Raw genomic sequence first — 25,984 nt, forward strand, 5'->3', positions numbered from 1 at the left:
TCCTGCTGGACAGTACTGGGAGTGGATGCATAAGCAGGTTGTTATGCTATATACTATAGGGCAAGGACTCCATGACAGCAGGGAGCACAAGGGCCGCTCAGCTCCTGGGAGGGGGAACAGGAAGGCTTCCCTACATGGTTAGTTTTGGAGAATGAGTAGGAGACAGCCGGGGATTTGTGAGGGAAAGGGCTTTCGGCTGCCTGGGGAGGGGTGGGGAGGGCAGAGAGTAGGAGCCATCCAGCTGTCTGTGTCTGGAGCTTGTGGGAGTAGAGAGAGACAAGGCCGGGGCCAAAGTTTGGAGATCTTTTCTTTCAGGCAAATACTTTTGACCTTCATGCTAAAGGAATATGGCGTTGTGTAAGGATTTTAAGAGTGAGAGTGAGGCCCTGGCCGGTTGGCTCAGTGGTAGAGTGTTGGCCTGGCGTGCGGAAGTCCCGGGTTCGATTCCCGGCCAGGGCACACAGGAGAGGCGCCCATCTGCCTCTCTGCCCTCCCCCTCTCCTTCCTCTCTGCCTCTCTCTTCCCCTCCTGCAGCCAAGGCTCCATTGGAGCAAAAGATGGCCCGGGCGCTGGGGATGGCTCCTTGGCCTCTGCCCCAGGCGCTAGAGTGGCTCTGGTCGTGACAGAGCAATGCCCCGGATGGGCAGAGCATCGCCCCCTGGTGGGTGTGCCAGGTGGATCCCGGTAGGGTACATGCAGGAGTCTGTCTGACTGCCTCCCCATTTCCAGCTTCAGAAAAATACAAAAAAAAAAAAAAAAAAGAGTGAGAGTGACATTATTCAGTTTTGAAAATGGAGATGAGATTCGCCTAACATAAAATTAACCATTCTAACCCTTACAATTCAGAGGCACTTAGCACATTCATTCCCGGGGTTGTGCGACTGTCACCTCTGCCGAGACCCTAACGTGTTCATCACCCTGAGAGCAAACCTATGCACTGTACGTGTTGAACACTTACTCCACATCGCCCACTCCTCCTGGCACACTGCTCAGTTATTTAAAGACCACTCTAATGTCAGTGAGAGGAGTAGCAACGACACTGAGCTTCCACTAAGCCTTGTGATGAATGAGAGAACCAAGCGACAGGGTCTCTGGGAATATCCGCCTATTCAAAGGATGCCAGGGTTGCAGGACACCTCAGTAATCTTAATCCAGCCACCCTGTTGGTCAAATGAGGAAACTGAGGCCAGGCAGGGTAGAGAGCTTTTTTCAAGGCCAGCCATTGATCCAGGAGGTCACATTGTTTGGCCCTCACTGGCTCATTCTTCTCCCACATCATTGTTATTACTCGCACCCTGTTCTACCTGACTGGCTGCTTAGCTGTCTGAAAAACCTGCTTCGCTTCTCTGGACCCCGTGGTGGTCAAGGGAAATGTCGTTAGCCCCTGTGACTGTCTGAATCCCTGTCAGCCCGTGGGAAGCAGACTGCAGAGGTGGACAGAGTCGACGGCCCTGGAGGCCCCGGTCGGCCGGCATCCGTGCTCAGCTAGGAACCGGCACCTGTGGGCCGCTGTTCGTGCTCAGCCTAGGAACCGGCACCTGTGGGCCGCTGCTCCCTGTCAGCCCGTGGGAAGCAGACTGCAGAGGTGGACAGAGTCGACGGCCCTGGGGGCCCCGGTCGGGCCGGCATCATGCTCAGCCTAGGAACCGGCACCTGTGGGCCGCTGCTCCCTGTCAGCCCGTCTTCTCCTCTGTGATGTGGGTGGTCGACCCATGTCACCGAACCACTGGGAGGGCCCACCGGGCTATTGCCTGTGAGGCGCTCAGCTTTGTGTTTGGCCTTCACTGACCCCACAAAATTCCATCTCTTCACTCCCGGCTGAAACAAAGTGGAGGTACCCCACAAATGGAAGAATTGAAGAGAACCAGAAAACACCCTGAAAGAGGTTTTCCTATGTAAATAATACATGGATACCTTTCTTAGACATGGATTACATGGAAAACTTTGCTTAGAAGCTGATGTCAGCTATCTCAGGAGAGCGCTTCTTTTGGGGCAAGTGCTTGCCCACATCTTGCAGCTTGATGTGCTGTCGGAGTGACAGGCAGAGCCCGTGAATCATGATGGCACTGGGCTAGATCTGTTTTCCTCTTTTCTCAGGATATCCTGAAGGCAAACTTTGCCGAGGGGTAAATACTTCCGTTTTCTTCACTCTCCAGACCAGCTTGCTGTCAACTGTTTTGTACCCTTCCTCCACCTCTCTGCCCGGAAAGTTGCTGAGGGCTCTGGGAAACCAGACAAAGCCCTGTGTGGAAGAGGTATAGCCAGGGGCTCAGGTCAGGAGGTGAGCTGGTGGTCCTACTAGACCATTTGCTCCTCCTCACTCAGGTTCCTCATTGGTGGGATGCCTGCACATCCTGCTGTAAGGGGGCCAGTCTCGAGAGCAGATGAAAGAGAGAAGACAGTCAGTGTTTTTGCAGTGGAGCAGGACAAACAGTACTCAAAGCCCTGCTTCTTCCTCCCTGCAGCCAGCCCGCTAGTCAGGCCACACACCGCCTCCCCTGTTCTCAGCCCCCCCCCCCCCCCCCCCCCCCCCGTCTTCCCTTTCCTTTCCTGGCCAAGCCGCCTTGCTCAGCTGATGGGATGAGGCAGCGTCTCCTGGAAGTCATCTTTTCACCCCGTGCAGTAGTGAGGGCTTGGCTTGTGCCCTGCAGGGGTGAGGAGAAGCCGAGCTAGAGGGCAGGGGCCAATCCAGAGTGGCCCTGTCTGCGGCCAAAGAGGACATGAGCTGCCTGCCCACTACTGACTTCAAGGCCACGGTCCCAGCTCAGGGCTGGCTCAGAACAGCTGTCCCTGTCTTTGCCACTGCAGACCTGTTTCCTACACAGAACAGAACCAGCACCTTGTTTGTCCCCTAACCGGTTGCTCTTCTGTCTGGAAACTCTTTTTTTTGTTGTTGTTTTATTTGAAGAGCAGAACTGTTCCTTCCTCCCCCTGGGTGATGAGGAAACATTCTGTTGAATTTGGCATCCTTGCCTTCTAGGAGACCTTGGTTGTTTGTAATTTGATGCTATCAGGTTGTTGCATAACCTTTCCCACTAGGAATGGGGCTGGCATCCTGGGCCTCTTGTCCAGCGTGGGGGAGGGGGAGGGGTAAAGAAAGGTCAGAGGTGAGGTAGGGGAGGGAGCAGGGCTCAAGGCATGTTGGCTGTTGGCCCTAGTTGGGGACAGGGCCAGCTGGTGGGGACCCAGCGGAGGTCGAATTATGTGTCTTTTGGGCCTTTGGCCACCAGGTGTGTTATGTTGCCGCCATCACGCTTGAGGCCACTTCAGGCCAGCCAGAGTCACTTGTCCCAGCATCAGCTTGGCTGCCCTTTGTTTCTAGAAAACCAGTACACTACGGGCATCCTTGGCAAGGGCAAGTATTTATATTTAGAAAGGAAGCCTGCTGCTCCAGAAGGTTATAGCGTGTATACTTCTCAGAACAGGCATGTTCTCCTACCCGAGTCACAAACACGGACACCTCTGTGGGCTGGGCCAGTGACAGAAATGAACACATATCCGTGTCATCCCTTTGGGCTGTGTCGGGGATCCAGTAAACTGGAGACAGGGTCCTAATGGCCTTTGAAGTGTTTAAAAACAAAACAAAACAAAATAAAAACAACCCACCCACGCCAGAGCAAATGTCAGAGCACTAAGTTCAGCGCATGAGCTGACAGGTTGCAACATCTGCTCGTCTCTGTCCATAGGCCAGCTTTGGTTTCTTTTTGGATGGCATTTGCTTGGCACCTCTGTGGCAGACACGATGCCAAAGGACCTCGCTTCAAACTTCATATATATTCTCTCCTGTGACTTTCCCCACAACCCCATGAGATGAGTACAGTCATTTTCCCCACTTGGTGGCCAAGAAGATTGAGTTTGACAGAGGTTAAGAATTTCTCCCCGCCTGACCAGGTGGTAGCACAGTGGATAGAGTGTCAGACTGGGATGTGAAAGACCCATGTTCGAGACCCCAAGATCACCAGCTTGAGCATGGGCTCATCTGGTTTGAGCAAAGCTCACCAGCTTGGACCCAAGGTCGCTGGCTCGAGCAAGGAGTTACTCGGTCTGCTGAAGGCCCACAGTTAAGGCACATAGGAGAAAGCAATCAATGAACAACTAAGGTGTCGCAACGAAAAACTGATAATTGATGCTTCTCATCTCTCTCCATTCCTGTCTGTCTGTCCCTACCTATCCCTCTCTCTGACTCTCTCTCTCTGTCTCTTTAAAAAAAAAAAAGAATTCCTCCCCAAGTGCGGGATCATAGACATGACCCCATGGTTGCTGGCTTGAGCCCAAGGTTGCTGACTTGAGCCCAAGGTTGCTGGCTTTTTCCAGACCAGTGGCAGTGCAGTGGATAGAGCATCGGCCTGGAATGCTGAAGTTGCCAGTTCAAAACCCTGAGGTCTCCGGGATAGAGCGCAGACTCATTGGCTTGAGCATGGACATGCCAGCTCAAGCTCAGGATCATTTATATAATTCAAAGGTCACTGGCTTAAAGCCCAAGGTTGTTGGCTTGGTAAGGGGTCACTCGCTCTGCTGTAGTCCCCCATCAAGAAACATATGAGAAAGCAATCATTGAACAACTAAGGTGCTGCAACGAAGTGGTGCTTCATATCTCTCTCCCTTCCTGTCTGTCCCTATCTGTCCCTCTCTCTGTCTTTCCCTCTATCTCTGTCACAAGAAAAAAAAAAAAAAGAATTCCGCCTAAGGTCACACAGTGAGAAAGGGTGGCCCTGAAGCTAGTCCCGAGGTCTGCCTGGTTCCAAAGACACCCCCTCCTTACCTTGCTAAACTGGCCCTCTGACCACCTAGAATCACCTAGAATCACAGTTCCACCCTGGACTTAGTAAATCAGAACCTCTGGGTTCTCCTAGTGGTTCTCCCACACTGAAAAGTTGCGGACGCCATCTCTCTGACTCCGTGCAATGTGGCACTTGTGTCCTTTCCGGGAGAGACTGCTCTTCCTCAGCACAGGCCACGGGAGGCTTCCTCGCCTGCCCTGTCCCCACGCATCGGGGAAGCCGCTTCACTTCCGTAGCCAGGGAAAAACAAGGAATCACACTCATGAATCATGGTTCTGTTTATACTTTGGTTGCTGAGGCTAAATATTTATTGCTTTAAGTAAGAGATTGTGCCTTAATTAGAGTCATAACTAACCGCAAGTGCATTGAAATGCATTCTCATGGCCATAGGGCATGCTTTCCTCAACAGAAAGCCACATCCAGCTAAGGCTTTTCATGTGCCAGGGCCACTGATCAAACTCTGATGGTTTATCTAAACCAACAAAGTAGCTTTGGGAATCAAAAAGTACATAGACATTTAATCTATGGACCTAGATGTTGTTCTTATTATAACTTATAGATTCATATTTATGGTCCTGTGTCTTAAAGGTGTAAAGGTGTGGACAATATAAAAACCCATGATTAAAAGCACTAAGCTGGTCCTAGCTGGTTAGCTCAGTGGTAGAGCATTGGCAGGCATGTGGAAGTTCCATGTTTGATTCCCGGTCAGGGCACACAGGAGAAGCAACCATCTGCTTCTCTACCCCTCTCCTTCCCCTTTTCTCTCTTTCCCTCTCTCTCTTTCCCCATGCAGCCATGGCTCAAATGGTTCAAGCAAGTCGGCCCTGGGCACTGAGGATGGCTTCATAGCCTTGCCTTAGGCACTAAAATAGCTCAGTTGCTGAGCAACACCCCAGATGGGCAGAGCATCTCCCCATAGAGGGCTTGCCTGGTGAATCCTGGTTGAGGCACATGCAGTGTAGGAGTCTGTCTCTCTGCCTCCCCACCTCCCACTAAATTAAAAAAAAAAAAAGCACTAAGCCACCTTTAATTTTTTTTTATAAATAAATTTTTATTAATTTTAATGGGGTGACCTCAATAAATCAGGGTACATATATTCAAAGAAAACATGTCCAGGTTATCTTGTCATTCAATTACGTTGCATACCCATCACCCAAAGTCAGATTGTCCTCTGTCACCTTCTATCTAGTTTTCTTTGTGCCCCTCCCCCTCTCCCTCCTTCCCTCCCCCCCCCCCCCCATAACTACCACACTCTTGTTCATGTCTCTTAGTCTCGTTTTTTATGTCCCACCAATGTATGGAATCATGCAGTTCTTGGTTTTTTCTGATTTACTTATTTCACTCCGTATAATATTATCAAAATCTCACCATTTTGCTGTAAATGATCCGATGTCATCATTTCTTATGGCTGAGTAGTATACCATAGTGTATATGTGCCACATCTTCTTTATCCAGTCTTCTATTTTATTTATTTATTTTTTTACAGTGATTAAAGCCTTTAAGCAAGCCACCTTTAATTTTGAAAGGCATGATGGCCACTTTCTGATCTTGCCCTTGCCCTCCTTTAGGAATAGGTGCTCTTCACCATAAGGCACCAGGAGCGCATTCCCGGCCAGTTAAATCATGATTTCTAGGAAAGGGACCTTGGCATAGGTATTTCTTTAATGCTCCCCTAGTGATTCTAATAAGCATTCAGGGATGGGCGGGAACCACTGTCCTAGAAGACCTAATGGGTGAGAGTGTTAGCTGTGTAGTTAGACCTGGATTCAAATCCTGGCTCTAGCATTTGCTATCAGTATAAGCTTGGACAGATTACTTAACCTCTCTGAGCTTTTTAGCTTTTTTTCTTTTCTTTTTTTTTTATTTGAGAGGATGGGAGATAGTGAGATAGACTCTCACATGCAGCCCAACCGGGATCCACCCATCAACCCTGTCTGGGGCAGATGCTCGAGTACCAAGCAATTTTTAGCACCTAAGGCTGATACTCTCCAAAGGCGCTACCCTCAGTGCCTGCAGCCGTGCTTAAACCAGTTGAACCACAGGCTGTGGAGGGGGAAGAGGGAGTGAAGTGGGGGAGGGAGGAGAAGCAGATGGTTGTTTCTCCTGTGTGCCCTGACCAGGAATCAAACCCAAAATGCCCGTATTCCAGGCCGACACTCTCCACTGAGCCACCGGCCAGGGCCCTTTTCAGTTTCTTCATCTGAAAAATGGGTCTAATGAGCACCTGGCTCGCAAGATTGTCATAAGGATTAAATGAGATAATGTAGGTTAGCCCCCAGTGTTATGTGTGGGAGTGCTTGCCTTGACCCTTAGGCTCAATAAATAGGAGGTAATGTCATTACTGTTGTTACTGTGTTTAACTGGAAATGAGTAGCTGTGAGTAGGAGCATGTATCCCTGAGGCGTTCTGGTGGACCGGAGGCTGCTGTCCTGGGACTTGGCCTTTGCTGGTGCGGATGAACCACAACAAGCACTGTCATCCTGATCATGAGACTCGCAACCCTGGGCACCCAGGAGAATGCTAGCGTGATTTTTAAACTTTGTCCACCCCCAGAAGTGCCAACTGAGATACTGGAATTCAAAGTAAGACAAGGTCCACGCTGTGAAGGGTATAGTTTTTATAATTGCTTACCTACACTGGTCACTTTTAAAGATACATTGCTTTAGAGTCCGAGGTCTCTGGGCGTGGCTGGGATCAATAACTGTCTCTGTTAAAGCCAGAGTGCAAGGTGCAGCCAGTAACAGCTGGCCAGTCTTGACAACACAGAGGGGATAGACCCTCAAGTGGACACACTGAGGAGCTTCGCCCAGCCAGCCTTTTTCTCTCTGTCCCTTGACTCTGGATCTTTGCCTGTGGACTGTTTCACTTGGTGGACAGATCCATGTTTTGTAACTGGCTGCATTCCATCCAACCCCTTCGGCTTTCAACCTGCTGCTGAAATTAGGAGAACATATTGAAATATTTTTCTCTGAAAAACGACTTATGAGAAGTCCGTTGCCTGAAGACAGCAACTTGAAAGCTTGTAGCAAACAAGCAGAGCCCCTAGTAGTGATGACCAATTAGCAGATTTATTAATTAGGGGCCAGTGTACCGTTCTGGGATCATCCCGGAGGCAGAGACCAAGTCCTGTGCCGACAGTGGGGCCCCGCCTGCCCAGCGCGGGCACTTGCCCTGCCTTCTGGCTGACTCTCAGAACCAGCAGCTTATTTCTTGGAACTGATGTCTCCACATTTCCTTAGCATCTGGACTCGAAGGATACGCACACCTGTCTGAATTTTGTGCACATGGACATAGAAATAAACCAATTCTGTATCTCACCCACCTATCCTTTTTCCCCAGGCTTCCACATAAATGCTCCCCCAGGGGTGGGATTAATGCAGAGCCCTAGCACGTGCAAGCTTGGACACTTCCTTCTGCTCTGCTCTTTGTCCTTAAGTGGTGGCGTAAGTCATGCACACTCCCAGGCCACGTGGGAGTGTGTTTCATGCTCTCTGTGGGTCTGGCTTCTCTTTCCATGTGCGTCAATAACTGGGAGTGGGCTCTGTGTGTATCTGTGGCAGGTGTGGCCGTTGCCGGGAAGAATGTAGTATTTGAAGACTCCTGGACCAGGCCAAGGAGCTTCCCGTTCAGCCTGCACAACTCCACTTGGTTTGGAGGACACCACACCCCTAAACGTGAACAGTATATAGGAGGGGAGTTGTTTTGTGTTTTGTTTCTCACTTCGACACTTGGGGGACTCCAAAGCTGGTTCTGAGAAAATCTTAAGAATGCTGAGCATTTCCGGTGCGGTGTGCCAGGCCAGGAACATCAAAGGTTCAGTCTGAGTGCAGAGTGGCAGGATCCTTGGTCTTGTTGCCCCCTCCTTCTCGTCACCGTCGCTTTCATATGCACACCAGCCCGGCTGGGAAGTTGCATGACCGCAGTGTGTGTGAGCCATATACACATTTGCTTTGGCAGGGCTTCCTACACGCTAACATTGTGGAATCCTTGGCTCAACTAGGATGAGGGTGGGGTGTGTGTGGGAGTGGTGGGGATGGTCATGGTTAATTCAAGGCAGCATATATTCAGGATGTTTCCATAAAACATGACCTCATCTCTTCCAGCCCGCTGGTCATCATTATACTGGTGGTCACTTTTGACTTAGTGGTTACAGAAAGAATTCCTTTAGTTACCAAAGTGGAAATTCATAGATTGCACATAGATTGTTCTTGCCTCCCCCTGAGAGGCAAGAGGTCGCAGCTATTACTAATGCTGTCTCCACAACATGGTAACAACTCATCAATTCAAGGAAAAACAAAGCAAAGCAAACTGCAACAATAAACTCCATGCCAGACCAGTGTTGGGTGTTCGGAATCAAACAGCTGGGAAACTGTCCGCCTTTCTCTCTTTCCAAACAGCTGTATTTTTTTTTTTCATCCTAAACAGACAATCACTTTACGATCAGTAGGAAGACAAATTCACTTATTTAACAAGTTTATGCGAAGTGCCTATGTCTTGGGTGCGCAGGACTGATGAAGTCTCATGGTGTGACGGCGCTCGATAAGCAAGTTGATAGAGCAGGGAGTGCAGAGTGTGAAAAGTGTCACAAGGAGAATAAAGTGACACGATTCACTAAAGAGTGACCAAGACAACTACTGCATAGGTTGAGTTCAGTAAAACAAAAGCATGTATTGAAAGATATCGACTAGTTGAATGAAAACAGCTGGTTACTGAAAAGAGTCACCTTTGTTGTAATTATCAGAAGTTCTCAGAGAGTCTCTCTGAGAACAGTCCCTCTTAGAGAAGGGACTGTTGTCCCAGAGCTCGGAGACGAGGCGAGGACCTGTGCGGCCACTGCCAAAGAACCAACTGCCTCCCTCCTTTCACAGGGGGAAGTCCAGCCAAGCAGACCACCTGGGAAGGAGGGCACCGAGTCCCGGCTGTGGCCTACTGGCCTGGCAGAATCCCCTTCAATGTCACCAGCACTGCCTTGTTAAGGTAGGAGACCCAAACTGCCTTGACATGTTGGGGGTCCTCCCTCCACCCCCGCAAGAAAATCATGGACGTTTGAGTGGTTAGAGACCTCAGCAAAAGGGACCTCACCCACCACCTGCCTCTCCCAGGCGCTCTCCCAGAGGTCCAAGTGCCGACTAGCTGCATGTACCTGCCCGCAGGCCACTCCATGTGCTGGTTAAAGCAATAGCCCGATGGAGTCTTTGCAGGCCGTCCGGGTTCCTGTCTGGGGGAGGAGGGCCTGGGTGGGTTTCCTGGCCTTTGGTGCCGCGTCGTGGAGGTGTGTGCAGAAGAGAAGGTGGCAGCGACGTCTCCCTTCTGCTCTGGCTCCTGCTGACGGAGGAGTAGACCGTGCTTCCATCCTTGGAGGTGGGGCAGATGTCCAGGGGGGGGGCTGTGTGATGCCAGCGTTCCTGGAGGGGAGAAGGGGGGAGAAGAGGGGTGGCACCAGCAGGCTAGTGGGAAAGAATGGACCCTTAGGTGAGGACATGGACGTTCTTCCTGCCTCTGCAGTGAGGTGGGTCAGCGGGCACATCCTTTGTTAGAAGGGCAGCTGTAAACGTGACATCTCGCCATCTCTCCGAGCTCCTTATTAAGGTGGGTCCAGGAGGCCATCTCCTTGGCATAGGACTTGACTATGAGTCTGCCATTCTGAAAGCAATGGGTCACTGTAGTGGGGACACCTCACTCGTTCAGACAAGATTCTGCCCTGTCTTCACTGACAACGGGGACCTTCTGTGCTTGAGGTTTTGGTCTGTTGACAGACTCATTTACTATTTCCACAGATCCTTCATCAGCAGCCAAATGGGTGCTGGCCCCACAGAACACAGCTTAGTAGAGTAAAGCAAGCGTCACAGGCCCCCATCAGCACCCCCAGACCTGATGGGGTAGGCAAAGGGGAGAACCTGAAACCCAGGGGGGAGGAAGGGTAAACAACTCTGATGAAATAGGAAGGCACCGCCCCTGGCAGCCGGTGGGTCCCCAGGACTCTGGGTCAGCCCTGTATAGTCAGGAAGGAGCTGGAGTCTTGTGATGTCAGGCTGGCCGGGAAGAGGGCCAGGCGGGCTGCTTTTTATGGGGCTGGCTTGGTACATGAAAGTCAGGCCAAGTGTTTGCAGGCTGGGCTGCACATGCACAAATAACCCAGCCATCTCTCAAGTTACATCACCCAACGTCAAGCACGTGCTTCTAATTTGAGAATGGTGTTTACACCTGTAGTCTACCACGGCACTGTGAATAAAATTGCATCATCTTGTTGAACATCGAGGGCCTCAGAGGTGACAACTGACTTAGGGGAGAGTTTGGGGACCGAAGGAAGTGAGTCTTGGTACAAGGTCACATTTGCACGAGGGACCCCTGGAATTTTTACCAGGGCAACGTGGATGTACTGTATCAGCCCCTTGCAGAATTTTTTTTGGTGTGTAGCAGGACAGTTTGTCCACATTAGAATGCACCCTCTTGCTGTTTTCCCATGTGAACCCTTGCAAACTTGGGTGCAATGTCCTCACTACCAGAACAGGACACTGTGTATCTGCTTCCATTTTCCATGGTTCCCTCAGGGTCAGCCCTGAGGAGAAACTGTTACTAACAATTCCTGTTCTGGGGAGTTCATTTCTCCCACCCAGAGTGCTTATGTCTCTTCTAAGTGCTTCACACCTGAGAGGACAGGGATCTTCCTGAGTCAGTCGCTTCACCTGTATTGTGGTAGCCCTGAGGAATTATCAACACCAGGGAGCAGATGAGCTGATACAAGTATTCACATGAATGCAGAAAAGTAAAAAGTGTGTTTGTGTGTGGAGGGGCGGGGGACAGGGGAGAAGAGATCCACACTAATGCCATTGGTTCCCTTTTAGAGATAACCAATGCATACTCCGGGGTGCACCCATCTGATAAAATAAGATCTAAGAAAGGCCTTGCACACGCCCTGGCCCCAAAGCCCAGTGACACAGTTACAGAATGTAATTTGTTTATTTATCAAATATTTTTTGTTGTGTCCAACTATAGGTCAAGCATGCTCTGGGGACAGATGCCCCTGACACATAGAAGCAGACCCACCTTCAGGAGGGCAGGGCTTGGGCAGCCCACGTGATAGGGCCTTGAACCTCAAACTTGAAGGCAGGGTGTCTTAACCTCATGCTGTTGACATTGGGGGCCAGATCATTCTATGTTATGGGGGGCTGCCCTGTGCATTGTGAGATGTTTAGTAGCATCCCTGGCCTCCACCCATTAGATGCCAGTCACACTTCCACCCTTCATTGTGACAATCAAAATATCTCCAGTCAGCTTCATTTCCCCTGCAAGGACAGGTTCAAGCTGGCTGAGAACCAGAGCTTTATGTATAAAAAGGTGAAGGATCCACTCTGCATCTGAGCGGGGAGCCCTCCATCTGTTTAGAACAGAGGACTCTCTTTCTGAGATTAGTGGGGCAAGTACATGGTGACCAGAATGGTGAGAAGGACTTGAAACAATCTCTTTTGAAAAACAGCTAAAGCTGCTGTTTAGCCATTTAGGGTGTTGCTCCCATTGCTCAGCAGCTGAGCACTTCTTAGCACCTAAGGTAGAGGTCATAAAGCCATCCTCAGTGCCCGGAGCCAACTCACTCCAGTGAGCCATGGCTGTAGGAGGAGAAGAAAGAGGAAGAGAGAGAGAGAGAGAAGCAAGAGGAGAGGGGTGGAGAAGCAGATGGATGCTTCTCCTGTGTGCCCTGACCAGGAGTCAAACCCAGGACATCCACATGCTGGGCCGATGCTCTACCACTGAGCCAACTGGCCAGGTCCTATGGATGCATCTTTACACCTGTACTGCTGTGATGTGTAATTTTTGGTGTCTTGTGTGAAGGGGAGGACTTGTGAAGTCCATAGCACTGAGGTCCCATGGAAGTCAGAACATAGGCCCCACCCAAAGCCTCTGCCCCCAGCATCAAAATGAAGAGCGGAAACTTGAGAATGTCAGTTTGGGGGTTACTTTTTGTTTCTTTCTTCAAGGTTTTAAGACTCCCAGAACCCATTTTCTAGGTGAGATTTGAAGTTGGGAGCAGCTGGGTTCCCTTTGGCAGCTTTTGTGGAGCCGATGGTTTGTCCAAAGATTTGTCTGTGTTCGGCCCGGCCTGGGGAGGCACTGGGACTGTCCGAGCCCGGGGGGATATCTACCTCTTTCAGGGGGACCCCGGGGGCTTGGCTTCCCCCATGCTCATTACATGAGCAAGGACTGCTGGTGGCCTGAGCTGGCCAAACAGCTCTAGGATCAGCGAGTCACCAGAGACATGGTCGCTTTTCTCAGGGGCCAGATATTTTCTCGGTGCCCTGGGTGGGCGTGTTCCTCTGGGGCTCCCGGTAAACTCTGAGACCCTAGGGTTCCGAGAACATTAGACTTAGCCCTGTAAAAATAGGACGCTCAGCCTCATCACGGAGGGGGAAATACAGTGGAAAAAGAAAGTATTCCATGCATTCCAAACTCTTAACACAGATCCTCTTGCTCCTGGACTTGACCCATCTGTGACGCAGACCTCTCGCAGGGACACACATTAGAGAAAGCTCCGACAGACAGCTGTAGCCACACGGCGGCCTTTTCACGCCGCACTGCAGTCTCTGCGCGGCCTGAGCCGTGGCAGGAACCTTGGGCTGCAGACGGGCGTCTGGGCTGGGCTGTCCTCTACAAATGCTTACAATGCATTCCTTGAAGCCCCATCAGTGTGGAAAGCCAGTTCCTGGAGCGCCTCTCTCCTGAGAGAAGCCACCAGCTCCATGGACTGTGAAGGCAGAAGGCAAATCAGGAACACTCTGTACTGTTATTCTGCCTGGGGTTGTAGGCAAAGCCCTGGAGAGGAGCTGGCGGCCGGTAGAGGGAGGGGAGCCGCATGGCAAGCCCCACCTGCAGGCCCTTTTGGAGGGAAAAGCTCCCCTGCCTCTTCCAGACGCCCAGCGGGAAAATTGGGAGGTAGAGCCCCCCAGGCCTCCCCCTGAGTGAGTGGGAAGTTTGCTGCTGTGTCCAGCCTCAGGCCAACCAGAACCTCTTGCCCGTGGAAGTACAACCTCATGGTGGCCCTGCCCTCCTGACTCCAGCAAATCCCAAGGATGCTCAGTTGCCCTGGCCCCTGATGGACAGCTCTGTTGGAATGGCAGCCTATCTGTTCTTGCTGAAGAGTTGTTTCTGACCTGAGCACAGCAGGCTGGACACAGGTGTATCCTATAGTGGAGAAAAATTGTACCATATGAGTTAAAAAAAAAAATCACAGTAACAAATCCTACCTTTTTTTTTTTTTTTTTTTTGAGAGAGAGAGAGAGAGAGAGAGGAGAGAGTGACTCATAGTGTGTCCCTTTAGTAGTTCATTGATTGTTTCTTATATGTACCTTGACTGGGGAGCTCAGGCCGAGCCAGTGACCCCTTGTTCAAGCCAGCGACCTTGGGCTTCAAGCCAGTGACCTTTGAATCATGTCGATGATCCTGGGCTTGAGCTGGCAGGTCTGTGCTTAAGCCAATGAGCCTGCGCTCTAGCCCGGAGGCCTCAGGGGTTTGAACTGGGGACCTCAGCATGCCGGGTCAATGCTCTATCCACTGCACCACCACTGATCTGGAAAAAACCACCAAAATTTTAACAGTGGCTGTCTTTGGGTGGTGGGCTGTTTGCGTTGTTTTCTCCTTTATGTATCTAGAGGTGCTCCTTTTTTCTGTCAAAAACATTTTCTATTTTGTCATGGGAAAAAAAGAGCTAGATTAAACAAGATGGAATGTTTCACATGTGATGGGATTCTAAACAAAGACTAGCTGTTTGCAACACAGAGACCCAGGGAGGGACAAAAGAAGTGCCCGTTCTCTTGCAGGCACTTGTCACGCTGTTCCCTCTCAGTGAGTGGCCGTGGCCTGCTTGGTGCCAGGTAGAATGGCAGGGGTGCCCCAGTGAATAGCAGTTTCCGAGAGCCAGTGTCTCCTCCACGCCTTTGTTATTGTTATGCCCCTTTGAGAGAAAACTGAAGCCGGGAGGACCTAGAGAGGTGGCAGCCCTGGGGTGGGGGCCCAGGCAGCACCTGGCCACAGAGCCTGGATGCTGAACCACCAGGCTGTCCTGCCTCTTGCAGGAGCAGAAGCCCAGGTGGAACATGGAGAGGCAGGTGGAGGGGGCGGGCCGTCAGCAGGCTGTCAGGCTGTGTTGGGCTGGGCCAGGGACATCTTGAGCACAGCATGGGCGGGGAGAGGCCGGAACCAGCTGGGCCAAGGCTGTCTTATTTTCTGTGCAGCATGCTGGACATCTTCCCCACCGTGGTAGCCCTGGCTGGGGCCACCTTACCCCGCGGCCGACGCTTTGACGGTCTGGATGCCTCTGAGGTGCTCTTTGGCAGGTCGCAGACTGGGCACAGGGTAAGTGGAGGAGATGCGTACCCCACCCGGGCTCTGCAAGGTTGACCTGTCACCTCTCACCCGGGGCCTGGTCGCCTTTGTGCAGAAGATACATGCAAGGGGCTGCTCCAGAACCCATGTAAGAAACCCTGGGGGTGACTCCTCTGAGACAACCACTCTTCCTGCTCCCCTCCTCTTCCTCTGTAATCAACCCAGCTTGTCCATCCAGACTGATGGCTAATAGTTTGCTGAGGGTGGGTCCACATTGGTGCTTATCCCCTGTGAGAGAACCCTGGATGGCTGGGACCGTCCCCTGGCTCCCGGAGGGCCCAGCGCGAGGCTCTGCAGCCCCCACGTGGGCTTCAGCTTGTGCCTCCCGCACCCAGTGTCCTCTCCCAGGTGCTCTGCAGTGCAGCCAGGAAACGTCCAGCCTGCTGGCCTTTCCTTGTCATTTCCATAGGTTTTCCTTTCTCCAGAAGGGGAAGAGGAAGTTGGGGGAGGGAAAGAGGATGGAGGAACCAGAAACCCCCTTTGTAAGGCTCTGTGAGCACAGGGCTCTTCAGTTAGGGACCCACACATCAAAGGGTCTATTTATATTTACGTCTTCACTGAGGGCCACATGGAAGTGACTCAGATGCTGCTCAAATGTACTGTGACAGTTACTGAAGCTACCCTTTCCCACCCAGCCAGCCCCAGCAAGCCAGCACATTGGGCCTGAGGGGGTGATCGGTGCTTCTGGGAACACCCCTTAGTGCCTAGGTGTTGTCAGCTGGTGCCTGGCGTGGCCCCTGAAGAGGTACTGCTTCTCTGAGGAGTGTCTGACCCTGGGGAGCTGCACACCCTCCCTGGCAAGCCCTGCTCCAGAGCAGCAGTGAAGCAGGAAGGTGGTTTCCTCCTTTCAGGCTGGAAGTTTGCAGCATGTGTCCCTGGGGGCTTATCCGGGACGTCAGTGGAGAGGTGCTTCTGAGTGTTTATTGCCATGGCTACTAATAGAAAAATTGGGGTCACCAGGAAGTGCTTCAAGGACTGTGGTCTCCTTGATGTTGTCAGTCGCCTGGGGAAGCCAGCTCCTTTGCACTGACTTCCGTTCTCAGAGGGAGAAAGCTCGCAGTCTTTCTCAAGTCTGCACACTCATGGAGGCCCCATCTGCAGGGCTCAACAGTGACTGGTCTGGTGCCCAGCGGGGCTGGGCCAGGGATTAGGTAGGAGGACCCAATACAAGCCACAACACCGTTTGGGCTTTTCATGGGAATGTATGCTATGTGGCAATGCAGCTGGAGTTGAGCTGATTTGCTCTCTAACCGCACCCTATAGCCCAGGTGGAAATCCCCACAATTTTCTGTATGTCAGAAGCTGCTACGGCTATTATCTTCAGGTGAAAAAGCACACAGATGCAGACACCTTTGGGCCACACCCAGCCTCCCAGGGCACCGGATTGCAGCAATGTCCTTGAATCTGGCTGTAAGATTATTTGGATCTTAAGGGCAACATACGCAGTTGTTGGCCTTACTCAGAATTTGGCTTTGGTCTTTTCTGGGCAGCTACTGAAGAGACTACAATAAATCATGTCTTATTTGTTGAAGGAAGGCCAGGAGGTAAAACTATGAGTGATTATACAGATATACATACATATGCCTATGTGTATACACGTATGTACGTACATATATACACACGTGTTTTTAAATAAGCGCAACTTAATTGTGTTCACCTATAGGTATGTCCTGGGCTTACAAGAATTCTGAAATGAGTTGGTTTACAAGAAAACCATTTTGGTTTCAGATGGTTCCAAGTAACCCCTAGATAGTCATCTCAATACAATATGCAAATAGATCTGAGCAATTGGGCTCTTCCTTATTTTGCAAATGAAGTAACACTTTTTAGTGCCGTCCCAGGTCCTTTTTTGATAGGTGTACAGGCAAATTCATGGGCTACTGGTTTCAAACCGAGTGGTCTTCTCACTAGTCACTTCATCGGCAGCTGGGGACATGGTGGGAGGAGATGTCCAAAACTAAGAGCGCTGACTCCATGCTGCATGGTCTTGCATTTGCTGAGCCTTCTGCTTCTGATCTCGATAGGTCTGCATACTGGCAAAGAGGGCGGCCCCAAGGCGGGAGATGGGAGCAGGTAGGGGAGGGTGCACACAGCCTGGCACCCAATTCCCACTTTGTAGTCACCCATCTCCCAGATAGAAGTGGGAGGTCTTAATGTCCCCAGTGGTCAAGTCACTTCTCAGCCCCAGGTTGCTATGACCAAGTCCAAACATTGTCAATAAAGGGAAGGTTTGCTTAATGGCTCTGTTGCTGCCCAACCTGAACCAGCCTGGGGCTGCTGTAGGTCCTAAAATGCTTGGCCCATTCCTGGAGGCCATACATCGGAGAACCAGGAGCTGGGTTTTAGTGTCTGGAATGCCGATGACCTCTCTTAGGGAGGCCCCTGGTGGTGAAAGGCACCATCCCGAGTGCCTGGTGAGGGGCTGGCCACGTTTGGAGATGAGCTGTGCACCCCCACCCATGGGATAGGAGGGCCTCCTGCTGGGGAGGTGACATAGGCACCAGCCTTCAGGACCGATGGTGAGGCAATGATTGCATGCTTGTATACAAAACAGAATAAAGCAAAGCAAACAGGTAAGCAAGGCACCCAAGAGGGTGCAATGTGTTTTCGGAAGATAGTTTTGTCTTTGAAATTTGGACCTGGCGTTTTCTGCAGAGGAAATGTTTTCAGCTGTGATTCATGGGTAAATTTGCCAACCTCCTTCCTATGTTGATATAAACAAGAATGCTATAATCAGCCTGCTCCAAGCAGGGGGGAAAAAAGGCGTACACAACTTCTCCAAAATCCATCTCCGTTCCTGAGAGTGAGCCATCCCCCAGTTAGCTTCCTCTTGGATGGTGGAAGTTACCTCTGGTAACTGCGGATAAATATTGCAGCCCACGCTATAGAATTTCTGTTGAGACGCAATGTCAATGATTTGAATTAGCGGACCTTGACTCCCATCTTCTGGATGTCAGAGTGCATCATAGATCAGTTGACAATAGGCTTTCCAAGTCTTCCACTTCCTGCCTTCACCAGAAGGAAACCAAACAGCCTCCTGCGGTGAGAGGCTTGGCTTCCTGCAGGGTTGGAAGAAGTGAGGGTTTTGAGTTACGACTTCTTTTCCTGTTTGGAAGGAGCCTGCTGTCATCATGCTGGCTGGGGAACTGCAGAGGTTGTCACGAGAGAACAGCACAGCACGGAAGAGGCAGGTGTGGGAGGAGCCCCACCCTCCGCATCCTCTCAGAGCCGGGAAACTTGGGGGGACAGCTGTTTACTGATCCAACAGATGTTTCTCATTTTTTTTTTTTTAGTCCCATGGAAACTTTGAATCACGTAAGCGCCTTTCCAGTGATATATATTGGTCATGATTCATACCAGGGCGGTCTCCCACTTCCAGCCCAAACCCACCAACCTACCAAGGACACTGGTCACTTATTTTCTACCAAATCCTGCCCTTGGGAACCCCGAATTGGGTGTTTCCATTCCGTAGGGATTCTTTCATCTGTGCCCTGCTGAGGAATGATTCTCTTAGTTCAAGTGGAGGCGGATGGAGTCAAAGGCCAGGACGTCTCCATTCAGAGGTTGGGCAGCGCAGGCTCTGCCGAAACCACACTGTGAGGCCCCCTCCTGGAGCCTGCGCAGGCCATCCTTGCTCAAGTGCAGATTAGAAATCAGCTGGGTGCTGAAGAAGCCGTCTTTAAAGACATCTGAGTGTCACCTGTGTTGGAATCCAAGAATCTCTGTGAAAGATGCAGGTGCCAGGCCCCATCTTCAGCCTGGAGGGCAGAGCCCAGGCAGGGCAGGTGTAAAGCCAGCAGGCAGGGCCGGGGCCACTATCACAGCAGCCCAGCCCATGCAGGTTCGCATTGGATTTGGACAGTCGGTAAAGAAACCATGGAGCCAAAAACTGGTGGGCCATAGCCTTTAATCCTACCTTGCACCCGGCGGGCAAGTAAAAATACACACTGGGCTCCAAAACCCAGTCACACTCAGTGCTCACAAAGCCACTGACTTATCCGAGTTTCCTAGAATCAAAGGTTTCTAGCTCACCAGACTTATTCTCCTCAGTTCCCCATCTCCTTCCTTATCCCAGATACAAACTCTACACAAACTGGCATCTCACTCAGCACTCCGCCATCTTGGCTGCTTCTCCTGGCCTCCTTCACGTGGCCTCCTTTAGCTGCTGGCTCTACTCTCTCCACTCTCTCATGCTAACCTCAGGAACCAAGAGCCAAACCCCCGCTCCGTTCCCATTTTATAGTGTAGAAATCCAAACCCTTAATCCAATATACATAATAGGGAAGTCTCTTAATACAAAGTCACTTCTCTGAGGCATGATAGGATTGTACCACCTTACACCAAAAAGGGTAGGAAAGGCTTAATCCCAAAACCAAGCCCCAGGCTACAAGGATTCTGCCTGCCTTTAGCCCACCCCAACACACATTAATATCACCTGGGCAATGGCCTCTTTAACAAAGTGAGCATAATACATTTTATCTGCCCAACAGCAGGCCTCTGGGAATGTGACCTGTGCGCTCACATAGAGCCCCACACTTAGAAGGACCCCGTGCTGGGTTTGAATCACACATGCTGTGGTCACCGTGACATTCTTAATTTTCTGGACAAGGTTTCTCTCGTTCTTATTTTGCACTAGACCCTACAAATTATACTACATAGCTGGTATGGGGCCTAGGAATCTTACTTCCCAGAGCTGTGGCCCACCCGGAGCAGTTCACAGAGGCTCCCAGGAGTGGGCCGGTGTGGACCACAGGCCTGTGTTCTGTCAGTGTCTTCGGCAGGGGTGGGGGTGGGGGGTGTGGATAGTGGGGGTGGTGGGAAGGAGGGACAATGGCTGACGAAGAAAGTAACGCTTCCCAGGGAGCATCTGGCATGGTCTTCTTGTTAGTGAGCCCTGCTACCCTTCCTCAGGTGCTGTTTCACCCCAACAGTGGAGCAGCTGGAGAGTATGGTGCCCTGCAGACTGTCCGCCTGGGGCATTACAAGGCCTTCTACATCACTGGTGAGTTAGTGAGGTGCAGGCCTGCACGCCCAGACAGTGGCCCCTGCGCCTACCCCATCTGGACTTAGGTCTCTGGGAATGAGTGTGGGCTGCTCTCCTTTGGTGAGCCCCGAGCACCTCTGACAGTGCCCCACCCCAAATCCTGGACACAGTGGAAGGTCTCAGCACCCAAGGGCCCAGCACATGCCCTTTGCACCTACAATATGCAGCAAACAAGATCTTCCTACAGTTTGCTTAAATTTCCAAAGAGCTCAGAGCTAGTTCAGCACATTTGTATAGTTCCTTTTCACTTGAAGAACATTTCATTTGTTAACAAAATGCAGCTGAGTAAATTTGGAGATCTAATTGGCTTTGTTAAGTGATTCATGAACGGGGCAGCAACCTATCTGGTAACCAGAAGGTAGCACTAGGTAGGTGAACACAATGGGAGGTTTTTATAAGCAGAAAGGTGTGGCTGGGGAGTTATTAGCAAAAGAAATAGAAAAGATTATGTTTAGGGCATTCATCTTCTTTTGGGAGAAGGAATGGGCGGGGAGGTTATCCTGCAGATTACTTCACTCTATGGATCAGGAAATTTGAGACTGATTGGTTTAAAATTCCACTCCTAGGAGAGGCTGAAACTGCAGTTAGGTTAGTGAGTTTTAGACTGGTGATGTGGTTTAGCACAGGTGACTCCATTTTGGCTCTCTCTCTCTCTTTTTTTCTTTCCTCATTTCATTGTTATGCTTTAAAGGTCAATTTGGATGAACATTAGATGGAAGCTTAGAGATGTTTGAAATTGTGATTTACTTGACAATAAATAGACTGGTTCAAAAAATAGAGTTTAGAGGTCTGTTGAGCAAACTGACAGAAGTCTGCTTCTGGGGTCACTCGGTGACCGTCTTAAAATGTACGTTTTAGAAATGTGATACTGACTAGGATGGGTCTCGAAATCTTCCAGTGGCTTCTTGCTGCCAACTGAATTCTGCCTCGCTCCATCCTGGGTCCCTCTCCTTTTCTAGTGTTCTCCACATGCAAGGGTCCTCTTCCTTGGCCTCCAGTTAAAATCCCTCTCAGCTTTTAAGGCTTCACACCAAATGCCATCTTGATCACAATACTCCTTCTTGCTTTCCTCATCGTGTTAGACCTGGAGAAACCTGGCATTTATCACATTCTGCCACATGTTGGACAAACTCAAAGATTTATTTAAGGGTCTTAGAATTTGAAAACTGGGAACACAACTAGGGAAAAATCCGGACATGTCTCATAGAAGAAAGAAAAGTTAATAGAGTTCTTACAGTAAAAAACTGCATTCTTGAGAATGATCAGTCCTGCATTCTTAGCATTTGTCCAAGACAGTGGTCAGTCAAATGTCTGGTGAATATATATGTGAGTCCTTCAGGGAGTAACAAGAAGATTATCTATAGGTCTGGTGTATGTGGATATATTATAGCCAGGAATTGATGCAGGGCTAAAAAGTTCAAAAAGTTTTCCATTCCCAGGCTAGTTACAGCAAGAATAGAATTGTTTCTTTAGGCTCAATCTTCATAATGTTAATTTTAGCAGCTTGAGTAAAATGACTCCATTTTTTATATTCCCTATTTTCATTCTTTTCTCACATATATGCCAGTCATTTAGGTACATCTTTTATGTCCACCACTAGTTTTGAGCTCTCTAAATCAGAGCTCTATAAGCTCATTCATCCTTGTTGTCTTGAAGTATTTTGCATGGTACACATGGTACAGTATCTCAACCGAGAAGGAAGATATATATGTATGTATGTGTGTGTGTGTATACACACACACACACACACACACACACACACACACACACATTTTTTTTAACGAAGAAAAAACAAAAAATCTCCCCAACTCCACCAAATCTGGGACCTGATGCGGATTCCAGTTTGATTCAGTTATTTAATGTTAGAGCGTTCCAAAGAATTATATAACACAGAACAAAAATTTATTTTCCCCAAGTGTGAATAAGTGACCCTGAAGAAAATATGGCATAAAAACAAAACAAGTCCTATGAGTTCAGAACTTGGAGGATATTAAAAATGCCACAACAGTCTTTGATTCTCCAAACCCTAAAACGCAAACCAGTCAGATAATTGTTACGCTTTCAGATGGAAAGTTTCTAGATTACAGTCCCTACATTACATTATCAAAGAGGTATGGTTTCCCCAGGCTGAGTTAATTTCAGAAGTAATGATCCTGCCAGAAAGCCCTCGGTACCACAATCCTGGAATCATCAATGTTACCAGGAAGTAACAGGACTGCTGAAAATGATCACAGTCAGACAGGAATTATCATGCCCAGGGGACGTCTGTTCTGAGGAGTCATCAAGCTCCCAGGAGAGTCAGGGTGGGGGCGGGCACTGACATCTCAGCAGATGGACGACAACTGAATAGGATGGAACAGAAACATGCTCAGATTTCTCCCCCTAAATCCCCGAAAAGCTGCATCCCGATTACTTAAACCTGGTTTTGGATAAGCTAGATGAATTGACATCTACTATGATATATTAGATTAGAGAAAGATGTGTGTCCTTCTGTGATTAGGATGTAATTTTATGGTCATGAACTTGGAGAGGCCTTAAGAAAAACAACCAGTGTGTTTTGGTGTGTGGACTAGAATTAATGTATCTTACTGTTTTTCCATGTTTTAAAAAAGTAATCAAGGCAAACTTTACACATGGTGCAAGACACAGATTTAAATGGTACAATCTGATGTGTTTTTATTAACGTGCATTCTTGTACAAGTACCCTCTCAATCGGTGAATTACACCAGTTTTTATGTTGTCAACTTGGAATTCCTGCATAAATCACTTAGGTGTGATTTTAAAATATATATATATATATATATTGCTCGATTTGATTTGCTAAAACTTTGTCTATAATTTTCCTTTCTTATAATGTCTGTGTCAGGGTTTGGTATCAGGGTTTTGCTGAACTTGTAAAATAAGTTGGGAAATGTTTTCTTCTCTATTTTCTGGAAGGGTCTGTGTAAGACTGGTATCTCTTTTTGTGTTTGATTAAATTTACCTGTGAAAGAAACTTTTTTTTTAATTTTATTTTAGAGAGGAGAGGGGAGAGAGAAAGAAAGAGATAGAGATAGAGATAGAGAGAGAGAGAGAGAGAGAGAGAGAGAGAAGGGGGAGGAGCAGGAAGCATCAACTCCCATATGTGCCTTGACCAGGCAAGCCCAGGGTTTTGTTTGTTTTTTTTGTTTTGTTTTTTTTTTTCATTTTTCTGAAGCTGGAAACAGGGAGAGACAGTCAGACAGACTCCCGCATGCGCCCAACCGGGATCCACCCGGCACGCCCACCATGGGGCGAAGCTCTGCCCACCAGGGGGCGATGCTCTGCCCATCCTGGGCGTCGCCATGTTGCGACCAGAGCCACTCTAGCGCCTGAGGCAGAGGCCACAGAGCCATCCCCAGCGCCCGGGCCATCTTTGCTCCAATGGAGTCTTGGCTGCGGGAGGGAAAGAGAGAGACAGAGAGGAAAGTGCGGCGGAGGGGTGGAGAAGCAAATGGGCGCTTCTCCTGTGTGCCCTGGCCAGGAATCGAACCCGGGTCCTCTGCACGCTAGGCCGACGCTCTACCGCTGAGCCAACCGGCCAGAAGCCCAGGGTTTTGAACCGGCGACCTCAGTGTTAGTGAAAGAAACTTTTGGACCTGGAGATTTGTTGATAGAAAAGTTCTTGGTTATAGATTTAATTTCTTTAATAGATATAAAGCTAATCAGATTTTGTATTTCTTCTTGTATCAGCTTTGGTAAGTTGTTTTTCATATAATTTGTTTATTTCATCTGAGTTGTCAAATTTATTGGTATAAAATTGTTCATAATATTTCTACATCCTTTTAGTTAACCTTCTTAACAGACCAACTTTTGGCTTTATTTCCTTTATGGTTTCCTGTGTCAGTGTTTTTGCTTTTATTGCTATTATTTCTTTCTTTACTTATTTTTTTAGTTTAATTTACTCTCTTTATTCTAGTTTCCCAAAGTGAACATGTAGATAATTAATTGTAAACTTTTCTTATATTCAAATATAAGCATTTATAGCTATAATATTGCCTTTAAGCACAGCTTTAACTGCATCTCACAAATACTGGTGTATTTTATTTTTATTATCATTTAGTTGGAAATCTTTTCTAATTTCCTCCTTGACTCATATTTAGAAATGTATTGCTTAATTTCCAAATTTTGGGGCCTTTCTAGCAATCTTATTTTTGTAACTTCTCATTTAATTTTGATATGGTTAGAAGGTTTCAATCTTTTGGAATTGACTGAGACTTACATGGCCTTGCACATGGTCTGTCTTGGTGAACATACCATGTGAAAGTAAAGCAAATAATGTGCATTTTGTAGTTCTTGTGTATAACTTTCCATAAATGTCAATTAGTTGGAAGTAATTGTTCAAATCATCTATATTCTAATCTTTTGCTTAAGTGTTCTATCAATTACTGAGAGAGGGTTGTTATTATCCATTTAGGATGTGTATTTGTTTTCATTTTCCTTTAGTTTTGTCTTCCTTAAAAATGAAAATTCCCTCTTTTTTTTTTTTTTTTTGTATTTTTCTGAAGCTGGAAACGGGGAGAGACAGTCAGACAGACTCCCGCATGCGCCTGACAGGGATCCACCCGGCACGCCCACCAGGGGCGAAGCTCTGCCCACCAGGGGGCGATGCTCTGCCCCTCCGGAGCGTCGCTCTGCCGCGACCAGAGCCACTCTAGCGCCTGGGGCAGAGGCCAAGGAGCCATCCCCAGCGCCCGGACCATCTTTGCTCCAATGGAGCCTTGGCTGCGGGAGGGGAAGAGAGAAAGGAGGGGGGGTGTGGAGAAGCAGATGGGAGCCTCTCCTGTGTGCCCTGGCCGGGAATCGAACCCGGGACCTCTGCATGCCAGGCCGACACTCTACCACTGAGCCAACCGGCCAGGGTCCCTCTTTATCTTTATACTACATGTCTGATGCTAAGGTAGCCACTCCAGTTCCTCACACTTACTGTTTGCATGATGTATCTATTTTCCTCCTTTTACTGTCAACTCATTTGCTTTATAGTTAGGACAAGTCTATAGTAGATAGCATAGAGTGGACTCTTGTTGCTTCACCCAGTTTGATAGTCTCTGGGTTTTTTTTTTTTTTTTTTTTTTTTTTAGGTGAGAGGCAGGGAGAAAGTGAGGCAGACTCCTACATGTGCCCCAACCAGCATCTACCCCAGGATCTACTTGGGCCAATGCTGAAGTACCAACCTATTTTTAGCACCTGAGGCTGATGTGCCCAGACCAAACAAGCTATCCTCAGTGCCTGGGGCCACACTCAAAACAATTGAGCCATTGGCTGCGGGAGGGGAAGAGAGAGAAGAGAAGGGGGAGAAACAGATGGTTACTTCTCCTGTGTGCCCTGACTACAAATTGAATTCAGGACGTCAATAAGCCAGGCCAATGCTCTATCCACTGAGCCACTGGCCAGAGCTGACAGTCTCCGCTTTTTAAGAGTTTTGTCCATTTGCTTTTCTCTATATATGATAATTTCATCTATAAATAGAAGTAGTCCTACTTTTTCCTTTTCAACCTGGGTGCCTCTTATTTCTTGTTCTTGTCTAATTCTCTGGCTAGAACTTCAAGTACAATGTTGAATATAAGTGGTAAGAGTGGAAATTTTTGTTTGGTTCCTGATCTTAAAGGGGAAAGCTTTTAATCTTCACCATGAAGTGTGATATTAGCTGTAGGATTTTCATAGACACCTTTTTATCAGGTTGAGTAACTTCAGCCCAAAGTGAAATTAGTCACCTGTCCAGAGCTGGCATGTTTGAATTAATTTATAATCAGTCCCAGTCACC

General features: G+C 49.0%; 1 protein-coding gene across 14 annotated transcripts in view; it reads left to right on the forward strand.

Annotated features, from left to right (window-relative positions):
• Nucleotides 1-25,984, forward strand: part of ARSG (arylsulfatase G) — a 104,838-nt gene that overhangs the window by 77,946 nt on the left and 908 nt on the right. For 6 of the 14 annotated variants that reach the window (XM_066386662.1, XM_066386666.1, XM_066386663.1 and 3 more), the window contains 4 exons: nt 8,342-8,480; nt 9,657-9,758; nt 15,008-15,128; nt 20,070-20,160. In XM_066386662.1, coding sequence (XP_066242759.1) covers nt 8,342-8,480; nt 9,657-9,758; nt 15,008-15,128; nt 20,070-20,160 — 453 coding nt within the window. Of the gene's footprint in view, nt 1-8,341; nt 8,481-9,649; nt 9,759-15,007; nt 15,129-20,069; nt 20,161-25,301; nt 25,924-25,984 lie in introns of those variants that run through there. The other 8 variants (XM_066386669.1, XM_066386670.1, XM_066386672.1 and 5 more) reach the window with 5 other exon arrangements.

Source organism: Saccopteryx leptura, chromosome 5 (genome assembly GCF_036850995.1).
Source record: "Saccopteryx leptura isolate mSacLep1 chromosome 5, mSacLep1_pri_phased_curated, whole genome shotgun sequence".
Classification (NCBI taxonomy): Eukaryota; Metazoa; Chordata; class Mammalia; order Chiroptera; family Emballonuridae; genus Saccopteryx; species Saccopteryx leptura.